General features: G+C 50.6%; 1 protein-coding gene across 6 annotated transcripts in view; it reads left to right on the top strand.

The window, feature by feature from the left end:
* Positions 1 to 17,023, top strand: part of ZFAND3 (zinc finger AN1-type containing 3) — a 335,420-nt gene extending 318,397 nt beyond the window's left edge. For 4 of the 6 annotated variants that reach the window (XM_082732291.1, XM_082732290.1, XM_082732293.1 and 1 more), the window contains one exon: positions 14,639 to 17,023. In XM_082732291.1, the coding sequence (XP_082588417.1) occupies positions 14,639 to 14,793 (155 nt within the window). In that variant the 3' untranslated portion in view covers positions 14,794 to 17,023. The remainder of the gene's footprint in view (positions 1 to 14,638) is intronic. The other 2 variants (XR_014312227.1, XR_014312228.1) reach the window with 1 other exon arrangement.
* Positions 17,024 to 27,005: the final 9,982 nt, after the last annotated feature.

Below are 27,005 nucleotides of genomic sequence, written 5' to 3' on the forward strand. Positions count from 1 at the left end.
AGAATGTCTGGGCCAGTCTCCATGTATATTCATGAAGCCAGGGTACATGTACAACCTGAGGGTTTCCCAGTGGAATATTTGGCCAAAGGAGTAAGTTGTAGGTAGGAAACCTTAGCATTATTTATTGTTACATAATTTTATCTGCCTTGAATTTTTATTGGTACGGGGTGGAAAGTAGACAAGTCGTATATACTATCAGATAGGGTAGTGTTGCCTACTTGGTCTAATTTAAAATATTTGATAAGCTTATGGTTTAATTAAATACTCAACTTTGGGGATGAATGTGTTTGAATAAAACCTGTGCTTCATCTTACACATGAATAAGATAAGCGCTTTGGAGGTCACAGAGATACAGATCCCTGTAGAGAACTACACCATTGTCTCATTCCTGCCTAACCTGTCACTCTGGCATAGAATCCAAGTACTTAAGTAACTTAGAAGTTATCCATCTGGTGCCACTCCAGCCCCACCCCCCACCCCCAAACTGACACAGACACCGCATAGGCACATAATCCAGCTGCCGCGCACATCTTCAGCCCAGAAGGGAGTGTGGTGTGTCTTATTGCCAGGCCGCTTAGATTGCCTAGTGCTTCAACTGCTGACCCAAAGCCAGCCTCCTCATAGAACATGCCTTATTCCTCCTTACTCTGCCCTTCAGAGTCACGTGTCACAAATCATCTTTGAGAAAGCCTGCTCTTCAGATATTTGAACATGGGATGTTGGCTTTCCAGCACTTTGTTCCTCCAGTAGCAAGTCTGTCTATAGGGACTAAAGAACTGCTGTGGGACATCGGGGACTAGAGTGGGTATAGGAATGCCAGAGTGGGCTCAGGGTCTCCACGGTCTTCCTTATGGGGCCCTCACAAAATCTGGGTATCTTTTTAAACAAAAACCCTTCTCTCTAAACTGCTAAGAAGTCTCTCTTGTGAAGTCCATGGTTGACCTCTGTTGCTGTACTTTGCAGAACATGCTAAAACTGTTCTTCTAGACCATAAGTACTGGAGGACAGGGGTCATATAGTGTTCTTTGGTGGCTCCTACCGAAGTAGAAGTGCAGTCATGCCTAGTAAACGTTTGAGTTGAATGAGTGAACTCTGTAGTTGTGATCCTCTGGGTGAAGGAAAAAGAAGACCTTTTTCTTTTATTAAAAAGATTTGAGAGAAGATGAGCACGAGGCGGGGAGAGGGGTGCAGAGGCAGAGGGAGAAGACTCTCCACTGAGCAGGGAGCCTGACATGATGCTCCATCCCAGGATTCTGAGATCATGACCTGAGCCAAAGGCAGATACTTAACTGACTGAGCCACCCAGACGCCCCAGAGAAAGGACAGCTTTATCCAGTACCTGCTATGTACTGAATGCCTGCTTCTGTGTTAAATCACTTGACCCTGATAAAAGCTTTGTTGTAAAGTGGTACTACATTTTTATAGCAAGAGAAAATAAGCTTTGAGGTTGAGTAACTTAGAAATACTAAGGGAGCACCTGGCATGCAAGCCCAGATTTGTTGAGCTCCCAGAATCCTGCGCTGTTTGTGTCCCCCTGCTGGCCCAGGCGTTCTGAGCAGTGAGGAAGTAGCAGCCCGAGTTACCTTTATTTTCAACCATATAGATCTTAGCCCATTTGTTAAGCACTCCCCCAGTTCAGAGATGAACAATGGGTGGTACAAATGTAGGCAGCCTACTATGTGAGAACCTCTTGAGATGGTGTTAATGAGCCATCTCAGTGCACTGTTTTTCAGTGGTGTTCCATGGACTACTTGTTCCTGCATCTAGATAAGATGCTTCTGGAGGACAGGGTCCATAGTGTTGCCACCTTTTTGTCTCCCACTGTGCCTGGGTAATTATGAGACACGGTGGCACTTAATTCTTATTGATGTGGATGTTCCATTTTCTCCTGAGTGCTAATTCATGTCCTCATTTTCCTTGAAAACTTACCTCCTCCAGGATGCCTTATTCAGTTGACCTCTCCTCAGTGCCCCCGATTTATTGCACATAGCTGGGTTGTATTGATTTTATTTGCAGTTGATTTCTTGCTTTGCTTCTTGTGTCCTTCAGCTGTTTTCCTCTCTGCACATCTCCAGCTGTCTTTCAAGGCAGGAACTTGTGACTTCTTCCTTTTCTTTTTCCTCCACCCAGCCCCTAGAATAGAGCTCTGTAAACAGTGCACAAATGACCAATAAATACTTTTGACTCCTTGAGCCTGATAGCTTCTTTTCCTTGCTGGATTGACAGCCTAACACTAGAGCCTGAATCCTTTATTTATTAGATGAGATTTCTATAGCACCTTTCCTCTGAAGAGATCAATATCAGTGGAGTTTGTTTCTGCTTCTGGAAAGTGCTTTTACCTAAGCAGACCAAGTCTTTGATAAGATAGTCCTTACTCCTCAGCTTGTGGGCCCTGGAGATACAGACTCTAAGAAAGCCTTACCACTTCAAGTTTTGCTATCATGTTGCTGGCAATGAGCCTGAATAAGACTGTGACAAATAGCCACACAAGCTTTGTGGCGTTGGTTGATACTGTAGCCAGTGTTCTCAAAAGAAAATCTGCATTTGGGGGGCATTATGATTGACTGAAAGGCAGATACGGAGAAGTCCACCTTAGCACACAATTCATCTGCCCACTAACCAGAGTCCCATCACAGTGTTTGTGGGTTGTAAGCTCTCAGACAGTGCGTGATGTCACCATCAGATGTCTCTGAAACTCAGTGCCATGAGGGAGAGTGTCCGTGGGACAGGGCCCATGAAGTGCATGAGACACAGAGACTGCAAACACACAAGTGCTAGATAGTCAAGAGAGTAAGTGCTGAGAGAAGGCGCTGTCAAGCTGATGGAAGAAGAGCTATCACACTGCAGGTGGGAGTAGTCTAGGCTCACTGTGAAGTGTTGGAACAGAGTTCTGTGTCCAGAGATTGGAAAGGGTGGATGAGTCAACCCTATAATTCACTGGAGAAGTGCCTAAAATAATTGGGTCAGCTGGCTTCTCCAGGAAATAGTTCATCTTTCCACAGACATTATTCCCATCCTGGTCCAGAGTTAGGCGGAATCAAGTAGGAGATGAAGTCCTCTCCCGCGTGCTTTGCAGACTGATGAGAGGTGCGCACGTGGAAGCCGCCCAGTGTGGATACTCGCCCAGTGTGGATACCAAGCCTTTCTTTACGCCGGCAGGCTACATCTTCTGCTGTCAGAGTAGGTGTCAGGGCAGCCACAGCTACTGGGGCACCCCGAGAAACAGAAGAGCTGGGGAAAGGTGTTGGAGAGAAAGTGGAAGGAAACGAAGTGGAGAAGGACTAGAGGGCAGAAATGGAGGTGTGATGGGTGCAGGAAGTCGGCCGGCATTTGCTCAAGGGGTAGTGTGAGCTTGGGAGGGTGCCCCTGCTTCTTTCTTTCTTCCTGAGATTTGAAGGATGTTCTCCTTCTGTGTTGTCACCTGTGGAGTTGAGAGATAGAGCCGCCCATCTGTCTAGTTGATTCTCAGCCCACAACGCAGTGCCTGGAACATTGTTGGAAGGAGGAGATGACAAGGAGTGTCCCTCTTTGCTCTGGGTGCCTCCTAGTCCCTGATCATGGGGCCTCACCAGCTCTTGTACCTGCTGAAATATGCAGTATCATGGTGGGTGACTGGGAGGCAGCTGGCACTGGCCTGTGTGGCTCTCTTAGCGGCATATAGCCAGGCCCCCTTCAGTTATGCTGGTGAGTTCTCCACAGCAGTGTTCGGGGCCTGCAGAGGCACAGGGACAAGCATGTTGTGCAGATGTTAGATGCACCCTATGACCAGAATTTTCTAATAACAGTCAAGATATTGCTTGGATGTAGATGGATTGTTCTTGGGCTGTAGAGTGGGAGGTAGCAGGCAGTGGCTGCCGCTTTTGAAGACATCCCTGTGGGTAATGGCAGCCTTGTCTTTTGGCAGCCCGCTTGTGCCTTGAGGCACTGAGCCAGTCTCTTCCTCACGGGATTATGCTGTCTAGCAGCAGGCCACTCCACACACTCACATGCTCCTCTTCTTGAACCATGTCTGCCCCAAGGTCCCTGGGAGATAGAAGCTCTGCATCAGCACACCACAGGGTCTGTGCATCCTTGTGATTAAAATATGGGATGATGTGTGCTCTCTAGAGCGGCACACTGCAGTGTTACAGGTGTACCTGGGAAGGGAAGGTTTCCAGATTTACAGGGAAAAGGGCCAGGTTTGTGTTAATGCTCTTGTATCAGTTAAACAGCTCTTCCTTTGAACTAGATTGTTAGCTCAGGATTAATTTTCCACGGAATCTGGAGTAATTGACCAAAATGCTGGGTGGAGTAGGAAATGAGTATCAGTGGGAGTTTGGGTGATGATGTTCAGTTCTTCATTATCTGTACTGAGCTCATTTGTGCTCATGAGTTACAGCAAAGTTTTAACTCTAGGATGCATCCCATGGCATCTTGGACATTTCTGGGTTGCCTCTCAGAGTGAGCTCAGGGAGTATAGGCTAATATTAATAATGGCAATAGAAAAGCATAATTAGGAAAGTAAACCTGCTGCTGCAAACAGAATATCCAAAGCCAGACAATAATAGTTTCAGATTGTGCTCACTGTGCTTCTGTTCACCCAAGTAATTGGAGATAGAATGTGTGATGGTGTTCCTCTCTCCAGGAGTGGTAGGGAGGGGCAAAGTTACCAGCATTATATTCTTTAATTGCTAGAAGTAATTTTCTTCTGTTTTTAATGAGTCAGATGTTGACTCAAATTATTTATTTATTCAGTTTACTTCCGTGAGTTCTAGAGCAAAAGCAGGGAATAAAATTGACAAAGCCCCTGACCTCATGGTGCTTTTATTCTTTGGGGGAGAGTTGCAGTAAACAAGGAAACAGATAAATGAGATACTTTCTGATGGGAGTAAGTGCTCTGGTATAACAGGATGGCAGAATGAGAAGGGCAAGTGGCAGTGGGGGTGGGGGGAAGGCTAGCATCTAGAGGAGGTGAAAGCTGAGCTGATACAGGATCCACAGGACTTGGTAGTTGAAGAATGAGGAAGATATCAGTGATGACCTAGTCTTCTGTCATGAGTGACTGGCAGCAGGGTGAGCCCATTCTTTTAGTAGAGTGGGGGACACTGAAAGAGAAGCAAATTGCTGAAGAAGTAGCAAGTATTCCATTTTGGATGCCTTAAGTCTAAGGTATCCAAGATATCCAGTAGATAAGGGGATCCAGAGGCATAGAGCTCCAAAGAGAGAGGTCTGGAGCAGAGAGAGAAATTTCAAAGTTGTTGGCATGTATGGTTAGGGCTTTAAACCCTGGACAAGTATGGGGTGAGACAAAAAGAGAGTCCAGCACTGAATAATTCTAACACTAGTGCAGGAGACCAAAAACAGGGAAAGTAGCCTGTGCCCATGGGAGTCCTCGGGAGTAGTAAACTGTTCCAGACGCTATCAAGGAGAACTGGAAAGGGCCCATTAGATTTAGCAGTGAGCAGGCTTCATTCATGGAGCTTGTTACATAGCCAGACTATAACTGTATCTGAGCCCCCTCCCCACCCACTCTCCAGGTGAAAGGGAATTGGGCTGTGAGGTCAGCTTCTTCCACACAGCCAGGTAAGAAGTCTCTAGAATCCTGGGGTGGGCTGTCCATTCACTGGGGGGTTTAACTGTATGTACCTATAGTCTGTTCTCAAGTCTGAACTCCTGTCTACAGCTGAAACAATCTTCTGCTGCTGAATAAGCCTCTTGCCCTCCAGGAGAGGCTGTGTTTAAATTAACTAACCTTAAAAATGGAGAATCAAGAGGTCAGCTTCTCTGCCCTCCCCTCTGCACATGCTTCGAATGGTGGACAGCAGATGTCTGTTGTGGGACTTGTGACTTTTAAGGCTTAACATTTTGTGAAAATAGAAAAGAGCATACTTACACTCTTGAGCTCCTCAGAGAGACCTGTTTGAGTTAATGTGAAAACAAGAGGCATGTGGAGAGACTTCTCATTCTTGAAGCACAAAACAAGTGCATGGGATACTGGTGCAGTTTGGATAAAAGCATAATTGTTCTCTGAGTGTCTAGAGTCTGTTCCTTTCTCTCATTCCTCCTTCCACTGCAGCTTCCAGCCTGCCAGCCTCAGGGAGATAGACACGGCCTCTTCAGCGCACAGTCAGTACGTGACCAAACTGGGAAACACACATGCACTGCCTCTGATTGTAACAGGGGCTTGCAGAATTCACAGCCATAGCTGTGGAGAAGCCCCCACAGGAGCAGAGGAGCTGCTCTCCACTGTCCTTGGAAAGTTTCCAGGTCCCTTTCATGGTGTCCCTAACCAGTGAGTGCTTTCTCAGCTGCCCTGTGTAGTCTTCATATATTTAAATCAAGTTTCTCTAACATTTGCACATCTTCAACAGAAGGCTTTACTGAGCTTGTCACTTACTGTGCCTGTGCCTCGGTACAGAGAGGTTTGTGCAGGGGACAGAGGAAAGTGCATCGCGTGTCCAGAGGAAGATTTCACATTCATTCTCCTGTGTCGATAGCAGCTTCACTTAGGAGAAGGAAACCAGGGAGTAGACTGAGAGGTGAAGGGGAGGAGGAGTAGGAGGAAGGGACAGGGCAAGGGGCTCCCAGCCTTGAAGTCCCAGTGTGTTAGTTTTATTGTGTAAGGTGAGGGGGTAACAAAAGTCAGAAGAGCAGCAACCAACCTGCCTTGCACTGGCTGTTTTCATGTCTGTAACCTCATTTTATGAGAGGCACAGCTGAGGCTCTAAAAGATTAAATGTCAGAGCAGTGCAGCTAGAACTTGAGTCCAGTACTTTTCACTCGGTTATCCAGAAAGAGACCTTGAGATTACCCTGTTTGTGGGATTTGCCCTAGCAGCAAAGGTGGGACTAAGCCATTGATCTCTCCCAACTCCAATCTGTCATCTTTGTACTCTCACATGACCTCATCACATGAAGTGGAAGGCCAATAGAGAAAAATGGGAGAAGTATTCCTTTCTTTTCCAAGTGTTCTTCTGGAGAGAGACACATAGCATTTATAGTCCGAGCACCACTGATATTCTGTGACTTGTCTGTGTAGTCCTCGCATTGGCTAAACAAGCCACAGTTCTCTGGCAGGTCTGGTAGCAGAGTTGCTCCTGTGCGCCCAGACCGTGCCCTCGGTGGCTCTTGGGTGGGATGTGTGGGGCTCTTTTTCTTTTCTCCATTGTAGCTAGTTTTCTAGGTGAGTGCTCCATTTGAGAAGGTAATCTTTTAAAGGACAAGGTAATGCTGAAAGAGAAAGGCAAACAAATTTCAAGTCTGCTGGGAGGAGGATAAGGTCACCTGAGAAATAGAAGTTTCCTGTCAGTACCTTACTGTTCTCCCGAGGCGCTGAGAGGCTGGTGGTGGGGCGGGGGGTGGGGGCGGCGGATGGAGAGGAGGCCAGAGTAGTGGTACCTCCTAGGGTTTTCCAGATCCTTAAAACTGCCCAAGGTACCAAGAGGCTAATGCTCTCGGCTACTTAAATGTAATGGTGTTTGAAAGAGCAAGTCATTATTTCTGTGGCAAAAACCACCTAGATCCGTTTTCTCTTAGTTTTTAAATATATGTTCATCTGTAGGTAAAACAGTCTAGCAGAAGGTGAGCCAGCAGCCAGCCCCCTTCTCTTGGGCACTGAGGTGTTATAGGGCTTTCTCGGAGTGGGGTTTGCACAAGTCAGAGTTGATGGCCCAGTATCCTTTCTGGTGCAGGTGCCCTGCCCCACTTCCCATCCCAGGTGCCAAAAACAGGACTAGGTTTTCCTGGGTGGGGGAGGCTAGAACCAGGGGAGCAGGACTTGTTCTCTGAAGGTCAAGGAAAGGGAGGCCTCCTGAGCTGGGTGACAGGAGACATTACTGAGACAGGGCACACATTTCCCCCAGAGGAGAGGAAAGAGCTCATTCAAGTTTTTGCGAGAATGGAGCCGTCTAGAGAGCGATAAAGGATACCCAGAGTGGTGAAGTTTTTATACTTTTACAATGACGTATGTGCAGACTGCATCAGGAGCTTCGTCACGCTGGACCAGGACCATTTTCTCTCCGCTGCTGCTGACTGTTCTCTCAGAGCCATGGGCTGAGTGTGCACAGCCGCGTGAGGAGCTCGTTGCACAGAGGCCCCGTCTTCTGCCTTCTGTCACACTGCCTCTTATGCTAGCATTTAGCTTGTGTCTAACTGGTATTTTAATTGGTTTGGGGGAAAACAGATGATTGTTTCTGTTTTAGAATTGTCTTGGTATGTTTTAGTGCTTTTTGTTAAATTGTCGAGTAGAATAGGCTCTTCCAAATTGCAAATTCACCTTTCCTCTGAAGAATGGACAGACTGATACCCATTCACCCGTTCTCTCCCCAAGTCCAGCAAAGCACTGTGCCTGCCAGCTTGTGAGCCAGGATATCCAGTGGTGCTTCTTGGAGTATGATGCTTTTCCTTCCACCATGCAGAGCCAGAGGTGGAGGAGAATGTAAAGCAGACCCTATTCCATTCCTGAAACACCTGCAGCTGCTTTGCCTGTACCATGGGTCTGATGAAATAAAGTGCATTAAGATCCTTTAATACATTTCTGTGCTACAAATTCTGCCTTGGGCGTTGGGTCAGTAGATGTGGTGTAATCCAGGGTTGCTGCTGGTGGGGTTATAAATGGCTAATGCTTTCCAGCAAGCTTTCCTGTAGCCGCCTGCTGCTCCTAGCACGCACTTACAAATGAGGTATGAGGTCAGCTTGCTGTCCTGAGCTTTAAGAAACTTTTACCTTGCTGGAAAAAAATGTGATTCTTTTTTCTAACGAGCTTGCCTGGTCATTCAGACACATGGGTCAGGAATATTTGTCATCTGTTCTTTAAATAGGCACGTGGATCACAGGTCGTTTCTGTTGATGGGTTGAGAGTGACCATTGCCAGGTTTCTTCAGGCAGCTTTTGGGAGGTCTCAGGTAGGTTCTCTTTGTTGGAGCCCATGCTCCTGTGTAGGAGCAGCCTCTGATTTTCCTCCTGCCTGGGCCTCAGGACCACTCCGTGGCCAGCACAGCCTCCAGAGCTGGTGGGCAGGCGCGCCGGGACGGACGTGTGTGCGCAGACGGCTGAGCACCGGTGGGTCATGTCATAGGCCTCCACCCCAAGGCTTGTCAGTAGTTTTAGTTTCTTCTTGAACCTTTGGCAATTTGAAATTCAAATGAACAAGAAAGTGTAAAATATTTCTTGTAAGTGACGTAAAAAGTGAGCTTAGGCTTGCTTGCCCTGGTCTGTGGCTTTACTAAAACTGCCATTGTGGGTGAGCCTTCAAGCTGGGGTTATGGGATCTGCAAGAAAACAAATGTTTAACTGAAGTCCAGGAGTATCCAGGGCTGCCCAGCTTTGCCAGCTTTAAATAGTGCTGCTTGGGGACGCCTGGCTGGCCCAGTGGGTGAAGTGTCTGCCTTTAGCTCAGGTCATGATCCCAGAGTCCCCAGGATCCAGCCCTGTGTCAGGCTTCCTGCTCAGTGGGGAGTTTGTTTCTCCCTTTGGCTCTGCCCCTCCCTACCACTTGTGCTCTCTCTGTTCTCTCTCATAAATAAAATCTTTTTAAAAAAATAAAATAAATACCAGCCCAAGATAAAACCGATAAGCAGCATTTCTGTCTGACAGGGATTGAATAAAAATGTGAAGGACTCAGACATTGAATGTAGATTTTAGCATTGCTTTATCTCCCTTGGGAAATTCCATGAAAAAAGGTTCAACCCTGCTTAATTCTTAGAGTTTGGAGGGAAGTGCTTGGCCTGGGGTGGGGGGGCGCGGGGGTCGGTGGAGGTGGTTGCGTTGGTGAGACAGGGCCTCAGCCAAGGGTGGGCACTGCTTGCAGGATATAAGGTTGCCTCCCTCCCTCTGCCCCCAGCTCCTGCACCCCCCCCCCACCCCTGTACTTGGCTATTTCCCCGGGCTTGTGGGTGGGGGGCTGTGGAAGGGCAGAGCTGGCCACTAAGGCATTTGTTATCTGGTTCAGCTGCCCTCAGGGCCCTGCCTACCAGCACTAGTGAGAGGTAAAGGACACAGGGTCTGGGACAAGCTTTCCCAGTGTTCCTCTTGGGCAGTGATTGTTGTGGATTTTTGTAAACAAGTCAGTAAACAGGAACCAGTGTTACAGCTTTCATAGCACTTAGAGCAAAGTGTTGGCTGTCATCTTCAATGGCAGCATTTGTGCAAATTGTTCTGGGTCCTGTATGTTTGAGTCTCAAGATACCCAAACCCCTCCCTGTGTAAGCAGATGTGAGGTTTTAACTGTGGATGAGGACTCTAAGATGAACAGTATGACTTCTAGATGTTAGCTTTTAAAGCTGAAGGGTCAGGTCAAGTTTGGTTCCCACCGAATGAAAGCTGCCCTTCAGATCTTTGTGAGTCTTGGAGAAATGAGCCTCAGTTCTCTTTTGCGTTGAATGTGTTTTCAGGGCCATTGGGTGTTGGGCATCTTCAGGCTGATGTGGCATATGGCTCTTGGCTGCCCCAGGCCCCAGGTCCACATCAGGAGCGCTTTGTATTTCTCATGCGGGATACAGTCTTTTGGACCAAGGGTTAGATAGTCCTCAATTATGTTTTCTTGCTGTCTGCTGTAATCCTGTGTCTGTGATAGTGACAGAGTTAGGGAAGCTTCTGGTATCCTCCCATCTTTCACTGTCCATAGCCACAGACTTGAGCAACCCAGGATGAGCCCAGGTAGGTCAGCCTCTGGGGCCATCTAGGCAGGCAGCCTCTTCTCTCCTAATGCTGGCTGCTTAGTTCAAGATTTTTTCATGAGGGTGTAGCTGTTGGAGACCTTCCAGCTCAGCTGCCAGGGAGGGGCTGATTGGGATCACCTGTAGTCGGCCTGCTGTCCCTCTTTCTACATACAGGATGGCCTGTCAGAAGCCAGGGAGTGGCCATGGAAGGAAGGTAGGCTATAGAACAAAGTGCTCAGAGAGCCTTCTTCACCCTCCCTTTTTAATCAAGGGCTTGTCCCAAATTGCTCTTCAGTGCCAGCCAACAAAGAAGATGCCCACACAGGTTCTTGAGTGTTTTGTGCAGTTTTATTGAAAACAACTCTGGTGGCCTTACAGGAGCTCTGCAGCTGCCTCCTAGGCCAGTATGTTATGGAAAACCAGTAATCTGGGGCTGTAAGGAGCAGGGCAGCCAGTCACATGAGATGGCAAGGAAAGGGCTGAAGTTAAAGCACATTTAGCAGGCAGATCATATTTTCAAAAGCTTTGCTTTGGGTGTTTTCCTTCTGTTTTGGGGATCAGTATCCTTTTAATCACATTCTCCAGCCCCTGATCCCTCCTCATCCCTATAAAGTACTATGTGGTGTATAATCATTGTAGGGAAAAGTATATTGAAATTATTTTTCAAACCACATGTCACTGAACTTCGGGGCCATAAGGAGCATATGGATATGGAATGTTACATATGCGCATGAGTGAGTGATTTTAATTTTGATACATAGTTTTTTAAATCAGGGAAAAAAGAATTGTATGGTACCCTGGGTGATGATACCAAACTCCTGTTGCATCTCAGCTGACCAGCTCACTGTCCTCTGTGCTTTCATCCCTTCAGACACTGCCTTGGTTGACCCTCTCTGGAAAGGCCCCAGTTGGTTGCTAATGAACAAACAGCGTGGAGAATCATATGGTACAGATAGAGGCTGTAAATCCCCTTATGTTTTAAAATGGTGTTCATCATTGAAATTAAGAACAGTCATCTTCTCCAGCAGCCTGAACTCATTTCTCCATATCCAGCTTGGTCTAAAGAATCCAATCAGAGAGTAATTGAGAGTTCGTGACACTTGCAGAAGTTTCTGGTAACAGACCTGTGGGTACCAAGAAAAGGACAGAGATTCGTCCCACCCACCAGTCATTCCTGCCCTCCCCTGTATCCAGAGCCGCCCACTCCCCAGCACTGACATGGACATGTGTTTAGCCATGCATTTAGCCGACTGGCTGCTGTCAATGGATAATGTCTACTCAGCATTTGGGACAAGTTCCAGCATATAACTTCCTTTTGGAGAATGAACCTGATAGAAGAGGGGATTGAGCTTAATTTATGTCAGCTAACAACCTCAGTGCAGCAACTTGGACAGCTAGCCTTCCGGAATTTCCCGAGACTTTTCCGTAGTGAATGACAGTGCCATATATTCTAATTGTTACCCATGCTGCTCCCAAGTGTAGCTGCTGTGTAGTGGTTTTCACCTTGTAGAACTCAAAGCCAAGTGTCAAGTTGTGTCTAACAGAGGTACACAGAACTCGAATGGAGAAATGAGATGTTTCTGGCTGGCTGGAGAATCCTCAGGCTGGGAGAGAGTGTATCAGGCAGCTGCTGTGGTTGTCACGGCCTGCTTCCTTTTCCAGATGGAGCCTGGGGTTCTCTGATCCCCTGAGGTGGCAGCTCTCTAGCCAGCAGAAGGCAAGCACTAAGCAAGGTTGTGGGGGTGTGTGATAAGAACAAGACTACAGCCTCTCCCCTCCACCCCAGTCTGCCTTTGACTAATGAGGTGTTAGGCTGAGCCAGGGCCGAGTTAATTTCAGAAGTAATCCATTTCCTGCTACTTTAATTCAGCCGGCACCGTTTGTCAAAAGTAGAGAAGAGCACCTGGGACCTTCTCCTGCATCATCCCAGTATCTTAAAAAAAAAAGGAAGGGAAGGGGCAGCAGGGGTTCTCCCACCCCTTATTGCAGGTGCTGAGGTTATAGAAGTGTGTCAGGACTTGGTAACATAACTGTCCTCACACACATCATGCCACCATACTGTGGTACCCCACCCCAGGCCCCAGCCTTAGCGGCAGGTTCTCCCCCACCAGGTGGGCTTTGCTCCCAAAAGACAGCTGTGCTTGTTAGATGGAGAATGCGTATTGAGGCCATCCGTGCTTAGGCTGGGAAGTCCTTTAGGACAAAGACAACTGCTATCCAATATCTACAAGTAATGAACTTATCAGTAAATATAACACATAAGCTCATTAATCTTAACTTTGCTTTTGGACCAAGGGGGAGATTGGCTTCTCGGGAGACAAAAATTTCATCTGTGTTCTTTCTTTTCCTTAAACCCAGTCCCAATTTAGAGCCAAACATATTGCCGTGCTCTCCCTAGGAAGCAGTTAATAATGCGTTTTTTTCTCACAGTGGATGGTCCAGGCTCAGCCTGGTCACTCAGGCCCCTAGGCCATGTGCACATGTACTGTACACAGCGTGAGCTCAAGGCATCTGAGCAGGGTTTTATCAGCTGAAGAATGTTCTCTAGATGAAGTGAATCTTACAACTGTTGCCTGTCCTGGTCACTCGTCTTTGCTTCAACTAATGCTGTTCTTCTGAAATCACTGCCTCCACCCTTCAGCTCTGAAAAGAAAAGAAATTGAGGATGTAGACATGGATGCACTGTGCTTTACAAGAGGTGGCTGCTCATTCACTCTGGGCAGTGAGATCTAGGTGTAAAAGAAGTCTCAGGGGAAAAAAGAAAGTCGTCTCTGGGAAGAGATGTTGTTTGTGAAGAGAGCAGTGGCTTGGAAGAGCTGCTGTGGGATACCTGCCCAGGCGCCCAGGGAGAGGAGGTTTAGGGAAGGTTCACCTACAGGTCGGTCCTGTGGATCTGGTGTAGGCGCGTGGGGCCTGGAAGTATGACCACATAGGACTGACGGGGTGAGTGGGGACAGGGGGCCAGCCAGCATAGGCAGGTGTCTTCCCAGCCTGGATCTCCCCCTCCCCCTCCCTGAGAGAGGGGGCAAGACAGTCATAGGCGACATCAGCTGTCTCCCCACCCCCACCCCTCAAACACACATCCATACACCCATCAGCAGTTTGAAATTGAGCAGAATAGAAAGGGAAAGGGCCAGATCCTTGGCAGCTCTGTGTTGCCTTTGTCCTCTGAGCTTCCTGCTGACTCCCTGAGGGCCTCGTCTTGCTGTTTCCTCCCAGAGAGACTTCACCTGTACCATTTCCATTCTCTGTGGGCCTCTCCTGGGTCCCTCGTTTTGCTCGCCTCATCAGTGTCTCCCTTGACTTCTCTGCTCCAGAAAGAGGAGCAGCCCTGCAGCCTCCTGACCTACCAGGTGGAGTTAGAAGCATCAGGTTCCTTTGAGGTGGCTGGCGATTAGAGGGCAACATTTCTGTTCTTCCCCCTATTTATACGTATACCTTGTCCAGCACTTGAAATAATCCATTTTCTTCTGAGAGCCTCCACTCCTTGTAGGCTGTGGTTTGATCACACCCACCATCTCCCTAAACCCTCACCATACAGGAGGTAGAATGTTAGTTTAAGCCATAATCATTTCTGCTTCCTCCCTGCCTCCTAGAAGTGGTGGGTGTCCTGTGGTGTATGTTACAGTTTGCCCAAGCTGGAAAAGTGTTGAGCTGGTCGCTCTCTGCCGTCTCCTGTTTGGTGGGGAAGGAGGGGACTCAGAACCCACTCATCTCCTGGGGAAGAGGGTATGTCTCACTGCACCAGTCATCTTTGGGGTTCCACTTTCAGGATTCAGGCAGGAGCAGTGTTGAATGCAGAGTCAGTGTCTGAGTAGCCACGCTTGGACATCGAGAGGCCCCTGGACTGACTGGAGGAGGAGCTGGGAGATGGGAAGGCACAGACCCCCTTCCTTACCGGTGGCAGCTGTCCTCCCGCCCTCCAGCCCAGAATGAGTGCTGGGCTTTGTGCATTCAGAGGCCACCCTAACTGTGTTTTTTCTGCTTCTCCCACTGTTGCAGGTTATGTGTTCTGTATGTTACATCGCCTCCCGGAGCAGCATGACTGTACGTTTGACCACATGGGCCGCGGCCGAGAGGAAGCCATCATGAAAATGGTGAAACTGGACCGGAAAGTGGGGCGCTCCTGCCAGCGCATTGGGGAGGGGTGCTCCTGAAGGCCAGGCACGGCCGCCACATGACGCTGTTCTTAGTTCACTAATGTTAGCCTTATTTAGGACAAAGTCAGCCAGACACCTTGTACTGGGCACGCGTCAGACTACAGCCAGTCCGTTTCCTTTCTTTAGCCAGCCGTCCTGGTACTGTAGTTTAGGGGTTGATGGTGGTTGAAATTGATTTCTGGCTGGTTACTAAGGTGCCTGCTAGCCATTGTATAAAATTAAAACATGAAGAATATTTTTTTTTGAGCATGGCTAGTGGATTTAAAACAACACATACCTGTCACTGCTGGAGTCAAACTTATAAAAAGCCTTAAGCGGAAAGTGTTCCAGATGGAGACTCTGAGTTAATAGAGGAGTAGAAGCTGGTGTTAAAGTTCCCATGACGCACATGGCTTTGCCAGAAACTCTGGTTAATGTTCGGCCTTTCACCTCTTCACTTATCCTTAGTCCCAGTAGCCAGGATACCTGATGGCCACGCGTGCCTTGGCCACAGGAGGCTTTTGAGACTGGCCATGTGGCTGGGCTGGGTGGTGGCTTTGCTCTCCCACAAAGCTGGAAATGGGGGTGGGGTGGTAGGTTCTTAGGAAAATTTTTTTACCTGACTTGCTATGAAAAAAACTCTCTCAGCACACGAGAAGAGAAACAATAACCTCACTTTGAAAATTAGCTCCACTCAAGACTAGTCCATGTACGAGACCCATCTTTTCTATATAGGACCCACGGTCATGAGAAGCTCCAGGGGCGCACCCTGACCCCACTGGCTCTGGTTTGCCATTTGCCAAGTGCAGGGATCTGGCAATTGATCAAATAAGGCTAATTACAGCACAGGAGCTGCGGCTGGGATCTACGGACTGGCCTCTGCAGCTAGATTTCTATATTGGGAGTTTTTAAAAAGACATTTCATAGCCAACGGGAATCAGTAGAAGGGCTGGGGGGAAGCATGTGGGATGCTGCTGCCCACAACCTCTGCCCCCTCCAGTGGCCGCCTGCCCAGCCCTTTCGGGGCCAAGAAGATGATGCCATGACCCAGCCCCTTGGTCTGTGCAGCTCCACAGTCCAGGGGACGACCTCTACCACATAGCAAGTTTAGGAAGGGGAGGCAGCCTGTGTGACAGGGGCAGCGGGGTGATCTGTCTAGAACAGTGGTTCGTGACCATGGCCCAGTTCTGAGTGAGACATTTGCTCTGCACTGGGGGTGGGAGGCCATATTTCTCAGCCCGTGCCTCTTCCTGCAGGTAGAGAGGAGTCGGTAGCCGTGGTAGCTCAGGCCAGGTGGGGAGGATGGATATGGGCCTGTTTGCCCGAGTTAGGGAATCATCACCGATCTGGTGGGGGTGGGGAGGGGAGACAGGATTAAGATTCTCTGGAAGGCCTGAACAGGGTGGAATGGGCCAGAGACCCCGTCTGGTCTGGGCTGGTGAGAGTCCCAGGCTCCTGCAGAGGTAGCTTGGATCTGCCCACACACAGGCTCCTGGAATAGCTTAACCCAGCAAACTTTCCCTTTTATACCACGACCAACAGTTCGACTCTGCAGTTCACAGCCAAACACCTGCAACTACAAATGTTTTTTGATCCGGAATACTGAAATAGGAAATCATGCTCTTACCAACCTCTTCCTCCCATCCCACCCCCACCAGAGTGGAATCCGCTGCAAAATCTCCAGCCTTATTCTTGCTTCAGGACCCAGACCGGTGTCTTGCTCCAGGGCAGCCCAGGGCAGAGGGGCCGGGTCTGCCTGCGTTTACCACTGTTGTCAAGCCACGGCCCTCTGGCCGTACATGGCCATCCTCAGTGAGGCGGCCCGCCTAGGCCCCCGCCAAGCTCTGATCCTGAAGAGGGACCCCCCCGCCCCCCCGCTCTCTTCCGGCCCTCCTCAGGCCCCACCGCTGCTGCTTTGAGGCAGGGATGGGAGCAGGCTCTCCAGGGAGCCCAGTGGCACACAGGGCTCGCAGCCCAATGTTCACTTCCTGATGGTAGAGCTGGGGGTGGGGGGAGGGCTTGTTCCCCTGCAGTATCTGTTCTGTGAAGTTTGTTAAATGTAAGGAAAGCTTAAATTCTTGTATCTTTAAAAGAGAAGATCTTATTTAACCCTTTTGTGTTTTAGATTTACTTACACACATAGCCTAGAGCTCAGTTTTAGTTTTAACATTGTGAAAATATTAAAAGAATCTTGTAACTTTATTCTTTTTTCTCCTGCTGAAAAAAAAATTAAACCAATCGTATGAAAGTTTGGATTTCTCTGTTTTGCCAGTTCTCCTAAGTGCTACCTGTATAGCTAGAAAAATGGTGAAATGTCTCTGGCTGGACCTTGGATGAGGTGTGGCAGGGAAGCAGGTGGCTCTTGTGTGCAGAGAGAGCCTCTCCATTGTCTGGGCTCCCCCTCCAGGCTCCACAGCAGCTCCCCTTGTTTCTGGGAGTGCTTGTGTCTTTGGAGGTCACAGGGCCTGTGGGGTGGTATGTTTGCTGGCAGCAGGACGGTTACGTAGGTGGGGGAGATGAGAAGAAATGGGCACCGGCCCTGACAGCCCCTCTGTGGTGTGTGGGTTGGGCGTGCTTGGGGCCTGGGAGGAGCAGCATGGTGTATGTGCTGTATGAGCCCTGGTGTAGAGGAGGCACTTGCTATATTCATCTTAAGTAGTCTAAAAACATGTGGGATGTGTGTGGCAGGGAAGAGGCAGAGTGTTGACCGCACAGTTGTCATTGAAGATGATGAGCAATTCTCGAGGAACTCAGAAGTGCGTGTGGAGGCGAACAGGTGGATGGGGAGAGCACAGGAGCCTGGTGGCCTTGGAGAACACCACGCCTGGCTGTGCAACCCCTTGTCCCTGCTGCTGATCTGGGAGGCTTTGTTCATGCCAGCAGGAGCCTATGGCAAGAAGACCGGTGGTGGAGGGAAGTGGCAGTGAGGAACAGGAATCCCACTGTGGGGAGGGGGTGTGGGAGGAGGTAGTTGAGGCAGACCAAGAACCTGCTTGCTCCAAAAGGGCTTATCGAGGGAGAGCACCCCAAGCAGGTGCCAGAGCGAGAGAGCCCCCAGGAAAAGTCTGCAGTGGCCTCAAAATCCCCTCCTTTGCACCCATTCTCAAAGTTGCCTGAAGGAGGGCTCCAGGAAAAGAGGAATAAGCAGAGACAAATGTGGAGGCCTGGAGACACCAGAGAGTGCCAGGAAGTGACTGCACTGGGCAGCCAGGGCTGAGGTCTGCCTGTTGTCCCGTAGGGCTGGAAGGCACTACACTTGATCCAAGCTTCTGTCCCAGGGGTCGGGCAGGAGTCTGACAGAGAAAGTTAAGCAAGTAAAAATACACCGTTTATTAATGCCACAGAAATACTAAGGAAGAGGAACCATAGGCCTTACATGACTCCACTCTGATTACATAGGAATAATGAACATACAGATGCATTTTGCTCTGGCAAAAACTGATGACAGAACTCTCCTAAGGGGACCGGGAACGTATGTGCAGAGCATGATGGGGCGAAGTTCACATGTCCATAGTAGGAAGCCAGCAGATGATGCGTAAAACTGAAAATTCAAGAGCTCAGTAGAAGCACGTTACCTAGAAATGTGGAGGTAAATGCAGAGGACAAAGCTAAGTTCAGTGGTTTTCTCTGGGGATGGAGGATGGGAATGTGGTGAGCCATGTATTTACCACTCCTACAACTATTTGCATGTGTAGCAAGTTTTAAACATGATGGAAAGGGACCAGCTCTCCCAAACTGTCAGGACTTCGAGAGGCTCAGGAGCCTTGGTGATGCAGAGTGGAGTATGGGTTTCTTGGCCAGCGACGCTGTGGAAGATGCAGGTGCTGGTGCATTGTGGCACGTGCCACAGGGCTTTTTTTTTTTTTTTTTTTAATACCACGGGGCTTTTTCATTACCACCACACCCTGGGACACATTACCCCACTTCATCAAGCACCTCCTGTGCACTGGGCACTTGAGGAAAACTCAGGGGGTAGTTCTGGCCAGGCCAGTCGGGAGCTTCTGGTGTGGACCTCTCTCATGTGCTGTCCCAGTGATGGTGTAACCCAGAACACCCAGCAGATTCATTTCCCTTGACCATATCCTGTTGCTGGGTTTACCTATAAAGGTGCTCCCAGTCAGTGACTGGATTGCAAGCCAGGAGCAAAGGGGGTAGGGACATGGGTGGGCTTTGGCAAACGGGCCAAAATAAAACTGATGGCTTGCCTCAGGACCTGCGGGACAGGGCCAGGCTGGAAAGGGGCACGCGGCACCTGGGCTCACATGCAGTCTCTAGGCTATGGGGGCCTGGCCTCATGGGTTTGAGCAATTAAACTGTTCGTAAGTGAGAGGCTCCCCGGGACTCAGAGTTTCACTCATGTAGGTAATGGGTTCATGCATGACACCTTGTTGGGTCCACAGACTTGGGAGGCCAGGCTGGGCCTTTTGTTCCTAGCGCTGCTTTCCCACCCCAGCTTCGTCGGGTAACCCTGTACTGTTCTCCTCCCCGGGCTGGTAAGAGCCTGAGCTGTCGCAGGGAGGAGTGTGGGTTTGATGGGCCAGGGCTGTGGAAGGCTTTGGGAGCAGGGAGGCCACAGGGTCAGATGTGCAAATGAACTGACCCCCACGGTAGGGGGAACTGTGGTCTTTGGAGTCCACACGCCCAAGCCCACTAGACAGCAGGAAGAGGTAAGGGGCAGGGGACCTATGTGGGGATCTACTCTGTGTGATACAATGCCCAAATGAAAGGGCAAGTCACCAGGACACAGTTCCCAAAGGCAGAAGCTCTTGGTGCACACCTTGTATGTCTGGGGCCCTTCCAGCCCAGAGCCCTGGCTGTGGGGGCTCTCACTGAACACTGAACAGCTGGAATGTGCTTGGCACCAATCCACGTGCTAGGGATACAGTCAGGACCAAAATTACTGTCTGTCGTGATGGGCGAGGGGACAAAAGCAGGGAATAAATGTGTGATACAAAATGGGTAGGGGAGGTGGTTAAGAAGTGCAGGGCCTGGGGGCTCTTATCTGAGATGGGGAACATCCAGGATTGGAGGTATGGGTTGTAAAGGAGACCAGCCTGCCAGGGAGGTGGCGGGAGGCCCAGGAGGCTACTTGATAATCCAGGTGGTAGATGGTGGTGGCGCAGAGCTAAGGGCACCAGACGGGCTGAGAAGTCAGAGTCTGGACTCAGGCTGAAGGTAGCGACCCTAGGAGTTGCTGACAGATGGGCCGTGGGTGAGCGAGAGGTGACTTCATTGCTTTGGCCTGACAGAAGCATGGTGGTGCCATCTATGCTGGACTAGGGTGGGAACATGCTGTGGGGGGGCGGGGGGCAGGGTGGTTCGGTGGTCACACAACAGACTAAGGTGAGGTGTGTACTACGCATTGTCTTCCATTCTGATCATCCTGTGTTGTGACTTGAATGTTGGGAGTCAATGGAGGAGAGATAAGATTTGAAACATGTAGAGCCAGAAGCTAGTGTGCAGAATATTCTTCCAGTTGCTGGATGTATAAACTCCAAACAGGAAGATTTGCTTCTCACCCATGCCTGCTCAAGGTGGAAGTTTTCTCCTGTTAGAGGAATGTGCTGGGCCAGGCAGCCATGCCCAACTGTAAATGCGCTGTTCCTTGTTTGCAGAAGCAGGTTAAAGATTAGTCTGGGAATTCTTAACATGCCCTGGAATCCTACAGCTCACACAGCTGCTCAGGAAACCCAATCATGGTTGCCCCACATTTGACAAAATTTCTGAAAACTTAACGTCCATGCCCGCGTGAGCTGTGAAGATGAAACAAACTCTTCTGAAGTATCAGTAATTCCAAGTTTGGTCAACCATGCTGGAGGAAAGATTGAGGCGGCTTTCTGTTCTTACACAGGGTCAGGAGCTTGTTCTGCGAAAGGTGATCAGGGAGTGCACAGCCCAACAGCACAGGGCCAGGCATCACACGCATGCCATGGTCGCTCAACAGCTGTGTTGGTTTTCAAGCATTTTTGATGTCTGGGTATGTGTCAACTTTGAGATTTGCCATGATTTCTAATTCTTCCATCTTTGAGCCTAATTTTGTAGTCCTGTTTCTACTTTTTCCTTGGTGAGAGTTGAAGCTGGGCAAGAAACAGTAACCCAGCATGACCCGGGGGCCTAAAGGCCCTTCCCTTTGTCTTGGGCTGAGATGGGCTGGAGTCTGCATGTGAGTCGGCTCCGCAGCAGGGTCCACTTGGCTCCACCTGTAGACTCTCTCGATGATGGAGCGGTGTGCTGGTCTGTGTTCCTGGGGCCTCTGAGTGAGAAATGTCATGAAGATCTTGTGACTTAAAACTGGCCCCTAAATTCTTGGGCTCTCCTCCCATTAAAGACTGGAGGCCTTTCCCTCAAAAGGTGTGGGCTTTGGCTGCTTGCTGGCTCTTCCAACAATGAGCACACGCAGGCGCGATGGTTTGGCTAGATATGAAAGGCACAGGAGAAGAGCTCTGGCAGCTCACTCCCACCGTGTACCTCGGGATCCCAGGGCTGACATGTGATGATCCAAAACTGGAAAGTAAGTGTTGGCAAGCATGGGGAAACCATTTGGACCTCTGTGCGTCGCTGGGGGGAATGTGCAGTCATGTGGTCAGTGTAGAAAGCAGTTTGGGGCTCCCCAAAAGGTTACCTGGAATTACCATATACTGGCAGTTCCACTGCTTGGAATCCACCCAAAGACTTGAAAGCAGCCATTCGTGTGTGCACACACGTTCACAGTCGCTCCGTTCACAGCAGCCCAAAGGTGGGAACTGCCCAGGCATCCACCAGGGGATGGAACCATAAACAAAATGGGGTGTAGTCCTAGAATTCGGCCAGGAAAAGAAATCAAATACACATGCTACAGTGTAGACAAACCTCAGAAACATGAGGCAGAATCCAACCAGCCAGTCACAGGTCACACAGGATAGGATTCCATTGAAGGGAAATGTCAGAATGGGCAGAGCCACAGAGATGGAAAGCAGATGGGTGATCATGAAGGGCCATGGGGGAGAGGACAGTGGGGACTGACTGCTTCTTGGGTATGGGTTTCCTTTTTGGGTGACAAAAATGTTCTAGACCCAGACAGAGGTGCTCTTTGCACAACAACGCAGATGTCCTAAACGCCACTGAGTTGTTCGTTTAAGAGGGTGGATTTTATGTTCTCATTTCATTAAAAAAAAAAAAAATAGTTTGGCTACCCAGAAGCCTCACACTGGTGAGACCATGTGGAGAGCCCAGAATGAGAGAAGCCCAGCAGCCCAGCTGTCTGGGTCCCCATGGCACTCACCAAGCCCACTGGGAGTGAGTGAGTCTTCAGGTGGTCTGGCCCAACCTCCTGGCTGACCTGGACAACACCAAGTGGAGCAGAGATGGACGGTCTCCACAGAGCCCTGACTAAACTACGGATCTATGAACAAACTAACTTGTTTTAGGCCATTAGGTCCAGGGACGGTGGGCCTGCAATGATGTGATGCGAACAGGTGACATCTGGCAGGGAGCACTCAGCCCCCTGGGCATCGTGACTGCAGGTGGGTTGAGCCATCCAGGTTCTGGGAGGGTGCGAGGTCCCAGAAGTCGTCATGCCAGGCAAGGACAGCAGAGGACAGTGGGCCAGACAGACAGTTGGGGTGACGACACCCACCCTGACGGACTCAGGCAGGTGCTGATGAAGCAAGGGATTCTGGCACCTTCGTTGAGATCCTCAGCAGTGACTTAACCCGGTCCTTCTGGCACCCTCCACCTGGTCAGCCCCAGCAGCAGGGGATGGCAGCCCTGGCCTGGAGGCAGGACACTGTTCTTGTCCAGCTGGGCCTTTCGCAAGGGCCTCTCTGCCAAGGGACCTACTCCCTTTGGCCTGGGCCTTCGCTGGGGAAGGTGGAAAATTTTACCATCGCAAACACTCACCCAGCGGCTCTCAGGCTTTCAGGTGTTGGTTAGCAGCCCCTAGCTGGGGTGGGCCCTTTGATGGAAACAGAAGAACACATCTGAATCAGTAATGCTCCAGCTGTCAACCCGACCCTGGAGACAGCACTTCCTGGTCATGTGCCCCAGAGCCTGTGGCATGGGAATGACAGAGACTTGGGAGGGACGTGGTAGCATGGCCACTCCTGACTTCAGGGCCTATGGGAGCCAGGTGACACACGTGGTGAGGTGTTGACTTATTTCTGCTGCTCCTAAGGATACCTCGAGGCCACTGGCACAGTCCCCAGTCACCCCAGCCTCGCTCCTGGGCAGCAGGTCACTGCTGTGGATGGAGATGCGGTATGCAGGACAGGAGTTGCCCCTCCTGGGGGGGGTCTGACCAGGTGGAAGACCCAAATGTGGAGGAACCAGGGCCTCGGGACAGAGGAACTTGCCATCTTAGAGCCCATTGTGGTCAGGACAGTTCTGGCTGGTGGGCATTCACCAAGGATTAGAGCCAGCCAGCATTCAAAAGAGAGAAGAGGGACTCCAGGGCCAGGGAGTATTACTGGGAAAAGAGGTTACCAAGGTGGGACATCACATTGTGTAGGAACTGATGAAGGAGAAAAGAGCCAAGGCCTCCACAGATCTGTGCTGTCTCCAGGTCTGGAGCATTGCTGCCGAGTGTCTCCTGTTGCCACTACAGGGCCCACCTGGCTAGGGCCTGTTCCATCTGCTGGGGTTTCCCCACAGCTGAACAAGGTCAGCGGTTTGCCCCAGGGCCTGCCCATCCTCCAAAACACCACACCCCCGAGTTGGATGTGCACACGGCTGGCAGCTTGAGATGCTCTGAAGAGCACGTGTCCAAAGGGCACTGAGGGGCATCGCAGGGAGTGCCAAGGAGGCCGTGGACAGAGGAGCTGGGGCCTGCGGGAAAGTGACATGGGGCTTAGGACTCTTCCTGGAGCAAGGTAAGTACAGACAGAAAGGGCCCCTGCTTTAGGCCAATGGAATCAGGCCTACCACGTGCCCACTGCTGTCCTAGGAGCCTTTGGCCCACAGGCTTGTTTCATCCTCATTGTCCTCTGGAGGGACATCATCTGCTGTTCTGGGTGCTGGGTGGGCCCCGAATAATGCCCCCGCACAGTGCCCCCCTCGCCTCTGCTAGGTGTAGGATGCACCAGCAGAGACGCAACCACCTTACGAACTGGCGTGTGGGTGCTCAGTCTGCCCTGCACCGTGTTCTGTGTGTCAATGTCAGAGCAAGCTCTCCGTGGTTGGAGGCGGTCCCTGTGTTGCTTATCTTTCACCATTTCCTGAGTTTCTGGCATCATCACCTTATCTTCGACTCTGGTCATTTTAATTTGCAAACACTCTTTTTGGTCATTGCTTATGATTTAGAGAGAGGGAGGGGAAGGCAGTGTTTGCTCATTTTTTCTTACTGGACGTGTTACATTTCAGTCAAGGCATCTCCAAACTAGCTGTCCGCTATCTTGAATTTAGAGTCCAAGGTCTTCAAGGTGAAACAAGTAGAATATACTGGAAATTTGGCAGTCCCAGACATGTGAAGGGACTGAAACTGTGTAGTCACTTTGGAAGTGTTGATCCTTCCAAGTCCTGGGCAAGCATATCCTGGGTACAGGTATTATAAGATAACCATTGGTCGCTGGTGGAAAAAATCTTGTCAACAGAAGAAAAGCTAAGACCCTCAGAGGCAGGCAAATGCTGTCCTTGAAGTCCGGTAAAATGGAAGTAGAGTGTGTTAGGAGGATTGGAAACACTGAGAAAGGAAAGTGAGGATCCCAGGTACCCACACGAGTTCACAGCCAGCCTCAGGTACTGTCTCAGAGGTGGTCAATTCTAGAAAACCAGATTCCCCCCGAATCAGGCGCCCCCTGCATCCTCAGCCCTCTTCTCTTCTTGAACCATTGGGGCATGGGCCCCACTGCTATGTCCTCCCTGTAGGCTGTGCCCATCAGGTGTTCAGGCACAGGTCTCTTGGTCCCTCAGCCACCTTTGCCTGCTGGGGCTCCGGGGCTCAGCCCAGCACCAGTCTCTGCCCTGCTCGAGATCACGTCCCAGCTCCATAACACTGTGGAGACTTTGGATTCTCGGCAGCCCTCAGCTCCAGACTGGGGTCTCAACTGCTTGCACCTCTAGGTCCGTGTTCCTGCAGGTCTGGGTGGGTTGTCAGGGCCAAAGCTGTGGGGTGCCTGACAATGCAGATCCCTGGGCCATCCCGGCCGGAGGCAGGATCTGTGGGCATGGGTGGAGGCCTGGCATTCCATCATGTTCCAGAGGATTGTTACACACTGTGGTCTGTGGACTGCTTCCAGGACCCCTCTCAAACTCGTAGAAGAAAAACCTGGTACAACCATGACAGACTTTCCACACCACGCTCAGAAAAAAAAAACAAAAAACAGAAACCCAGGCAGTTTATCCCCTGAGCTAAGCTGAAATGAACATGGCCATCCTGACGTGTCCGGGTTCCCGTAATAATACAATCCTGAGTTATTTCCTGCAAACCGATACTCCCTGCCGTAAAGCAGTTCAACCCCTAAATTTGCTGAGCTGCTGTACCAGAATAAGTCATCACCCTTAGGGCTAGAATAAGTGAGAGGTTGCTGCTTCTCCATCAGAGACTGACCAGTAGGAACTGGGCCACCTTGTACACTCTGTATTGTTTTTCTTAAGAACTTGTTAGGGTTTGTGTTTGTCAAGCTTCCTTACCTTCTCTCTGGACCAGTCCTGAGTGTCCCCAGCTGCCTGCCCCATCCCTAGTTCTGGGAAGGCGACCCCGTTTGGATTTGACCTTGACCCTGCCGCTTCTCTCATGGCACCCACCCCCACATCCTTTCGATCCTGCCTGCACAGCCCCCGGAGCTCGCCTGGTCCAGGCAGCACCACCTCTCCCCGGATTTCTGCAACAGCCCTCGCCCCTCCTGCTCCCACCCCTTTTCCCAGCAGGAATTCCCTAGTCAGGGTGGCCAGGGAGCCCGACAACAGTGTGAGTTAGACCAGGGCTCTCCTCTGCTCAGAACATTTCACTGGCTCCCATGTCACTTGGACAAGAGCCCAGTGTTAGATTCTAAGGATCCTGGGATCCTCCCCTGCCCCCCAGGTCCATCACCCTGGGCCTCGCTCCCTCCCCTGCCCCACCAGGCTATACCACACCAGCCCCCAGCAAGGCAGGGCCCTCCCTTCCGCTCTCCCTCCTCCTGGAAAGGTCTCCCCAGAGGGCCTCAGTCTCTCCCTTATCCCTAGGGCTTTGCCCTGCTAGCACCTTCCTGGTTTCCGTCTGAGCGTCCACTTCTAGTCCTCTCCTTCCCATGAGCACATGGGCGTGAGCCCCACACAGACTCATGGATATTGTCTGTCTGTCTGTCATTCTCAGTCAGTTAAGGGCCATGAAGGCAGGACACAGGCCTGTTCTGTGCTCGTTGGTCATTGCTATGTCCCCAGTATGGAGAAAAGGGCCCAGGCAGGGTGGTTGGTCACAGCCTGAGGGGACCGGGAGCAGCTGCGTGGTGAAGCGCAGTCTCTCTGGATTTGGTTTTTGTCTTGTTCAGCGCATCCTGGAATCGTTGGAAATGCAGTCTGTTCTAGAGGAGCAAAACTAGGAGGGTTTGCTTACACGACAGTGCCTAAATTCAGTTTCTAAACGGCCTTGACAGCGCTCCACCAACACCCCTGGATGGACGTCCGCAAAGAGAAGTGCCTAGTCCTGAGTGCAGGTTCAGAAAAGAAAACACATGCCTACCCATCTCTGGCTGTTCTAGGCAACGAGTTCAGTGCGAGGCCAAGGTCCGAGGTGGCCAAGTGTAGTCGTGTGGGGTCGTAGCCCGGGGTTCACATGCACTTGCCAGTGTCATGCCATTTAGGGGCCCCCAGCAAAAACGGCACTGAGAGCGAGAGAACAGCACAGCCCAGAAACCCCAAGGCAGAGGAGGCTGGTGCTCTCCAGTAAATTCAGGGTACACACGGGTTTGGCAAGAGTGGCTCGTGGGTCAAGCCACACAGCAACCCTGAGTCACTCCTGATACCCTCTCCACACACCCCTCTGGAGGCTGAGCCTGAGGCCCACCTCCCCTCCAGCTTTTCCAGGAGCTGGGGTAGGGGTGGCCTCAGGACCTTAATTACAGGGAGATTTCTGGGTGTTCCTCAGAGTGGCCGCTGCCTCTCAGAAGGGAGCTGAGGACTGAGCTGTCCTGTGGGGGGACAAGGCAGGGAGAGGCTGGGCCCCAAGGCCCTTGGGTACTCGGCCCAGTGCTTGTTCCTCCACGCCACAGCAAGCCTGGCCCAGGGCCCCCGCTGATCTCGCCTGTCACAGCTTCTCCCAATTCACCGGAGGTGCC

This window comes from Mustela nivalis (assembly GCF_964662115.1).
Source record: "Mustela nivalis genome assembly, chromosome: 5".
In the NCBI taxonomy this organism is placed as follows: Eukaryota; Metazoa; Chordata; class Mammalia; order Carnivora; family Mustelidae; genus Mustela; species Mustela nivalis.